At 52.5% G+C, this 2,071-nt stretch overlaps 1 protein-coding gene across 1 annotated transcript; it reads left to right on the forward strand.

Annotated features, from left to right (window-relative positions):
• Positions 1-428: 428 nt before the first annotated feature.
• On the forward strand, positions 429-1,732 carry HOXA4 (homeobox A4). Its single transcript, XM_065400179.1, has 2 exons — positions 429-999; positions 1,404-1,732. The coding sequence occupies exons 1-2, from the start codon at positions 429-431 to the stop codon at positions 1,730-1,732; spliced, it is 900 nt and encodes a 299-aa protein (XP_065256251.1).
• The last annotated feature ends 339 nt before the right edge of the window (positions 1,733-2,071 follow it).

The following is a 2,071-nucleotide window of genomic DNA, read 5'->3' on the forward strand; positions in this document are numbered from 1 at the left end:
TGGTGCGATGGCTACTAGGATGCGCCTCGGATTTCGCTCCCCTTTCTGGCTGCGCAGTTTTTTACCATTGCTGGGACCTCTCTCCCCAACTCGGTAAGAGACGGTTTGGGCTGCTCCTGCTGCTGCCCTGGGCTCCTCCGGCACTCACCATCTTTCCATTTCCTGATCCGGGGTCCGCAAACAGCGCAGCAATTGGCCCTGCCGGTCAGGTGGTGATGTGTGTGTGTGTGTGTGTCTGTGTGTGTGTTGTGCGCTTGGGTTGGGGGGGGAGGCCCAAACTTTGGCAGCCGGCACTTGACAGCGGCGAGAGGAGGAGGGGGAGGGAGGGAGGAAGGGCGGGGGAGGGGGGGAGAAGGGGGAGGGGCCTCGCCGAGCCCAGAAAAACGACAACGCGAGAAAAATTAGTATTTTTGCACTTCAACAAATTAATGACCATGAGTTCGTTTTTGATAAACTCCAACTACATCGAGCCCAAATTCCCGCCCTGCGAGGAGTATTCGCAGCACAGCAGCGCCAGCAGCAGCAGCAGCACCTACCACCACCACCACCACCAGCCGCACCTGCATCAGCACCCAGCGCACCCGGGCCAGTCTCTCCCCGACTACTACCAGCGGCCCAGCAGAGACCCTGGATACCAGCCACCACCGCCACCTCCTCCTCCTCCTCCTCCGGAGGCGCTCTACCCCGCGCAGCCACCCGGCTACTCCGAGGCGCCCTACAGCTACAGCAGCACCAGCGCCACCCCGGGCCAGGAGCAGCCACCCCCGGGTGCCTCTCCTCCACCGCCTCCTCCACCGAAGGGGCACCATGTCCAGTCCCAGCCCCTGCTCCAAAGCCACGTCCTGCAGCACCAGCGACACTGCGAAGCAGCCCCCGCCGCAGGGGCCGGGGCCGGGGCCAGCCCAGGGTGCCCCCTCCTGCCTGACAAGAGCCTGCCTGGCCTCAAAGGCAAAGAGCCCGTGGTCTACCCCTGGATGAAGAAGATCCATGTGAGCACTGGTGAGTGGGACTGCCTGGGGAGGAGGAAGAGGAGGAGGAGAGGACGCTGAAAGTGCTGCAGGGTTGGGTTGGGTTTTTATGTGTGCGCGTTTCCTAATACAAACGTGAGAAACCTTTTGTATCCGGGGTCCTTTATCGAGAGATTTACGAGACGCCAAACCGTTAGGGCAGTAATTATAGCCCCCATAAATTTAATTGCCCTGCCAGTGGCTCTGGGCCATGTGTCTTTGAAGCTTTTCTTCCACCCAAATGCCCATCACCATTTTTTATTGCTCTTCAATTGTTTCCTATTGTCAATAGCCTGTGAAACATTTTCTTGCAGTTATGTCTCTGATTTGAACCTGGTGTCAAGTTATTATATAATGATTATGTTCAATTGCTTTTTTGTGTGTGTGTGTGTTCAGTCAATCCCAATTACACTGGAGGGGAACCCAAGAGGTCTCGAACTGCCTACACCAGACAACAAGTCTTAGAGCTGGAGAAGGAGTTCCATTTTAACCGTTACCTGACCAGGAGGCGACGCATTGAGATAGCACATACACTTTGTCTCTCGGAGCGCCAGGTCAAGATTTGGTTTCAGAACAGGAGGATGAAATGGAAGAAAGATCACAAACTGCCTAACACTAAGATGCGCTCCTCAAATCCATCTACTGCTAGTCAGCAAGCCAAAGCACAGACACAGGGCCACCATCATCAACTCGATGGGTCAACACCCAACTCATCAGCCCTATAATGATTTTTATATTTGTTTTTTTCAGTTGCCTATTTTTGTTGTTGACCATTTGGACCAAAACAACTGTATACAGAATCAGAAGAAATGTGCCCTGTACAGGGTACATGTTGAAACCAAAACATGGACAAATTGTCTACACTGTACAGACATAATGGTTCCATTCCCATCATTCTTTCGTATTTATGAAAATACGCTGTACCTTCCGTGTCACAGAGCGCTGGATGCTGTAATGGATGAATTCTGTACCCAAGAAGGACTCTTTTGTACATAACACTTTAAAAATAAAATACAGTTAAAATAATAATTCGTGAAACACTTGTGTAAGACATTGACTTGAGT

The sequence above is a fragment of the Emys orbicularis genome, chromosome 2 (assembly GCF_028017835.1).
Source record: "Emys orbicularis isolate rEmyOrb1 chromosome 2, rEmyOrb1.hap1, whole genome shotgun sequence".
NCBI lineage: Eukaryota > Metazoa > Chordata > Testudines > Emydidae > Emys > Emys orbicularis.

What these genes read in the sequence shown, in the direction of transcription:
- HOXA4 (XM_065400179.1), top strand. Translation starts at nt 429, where the DNA reads ATGACCATGAGTTCGTTTTTGATAAACTCCAACTACATCGAGCCCAAA. An exon ending in GAAGATCCATGTGAGCACTG is followed by an intron (nt 1,000 to 1,403) that starts GTGAGTGGGACT and finishes GTGTGTGTTCAG; the next exon opens with TCAATCCCAATTACACTGGA.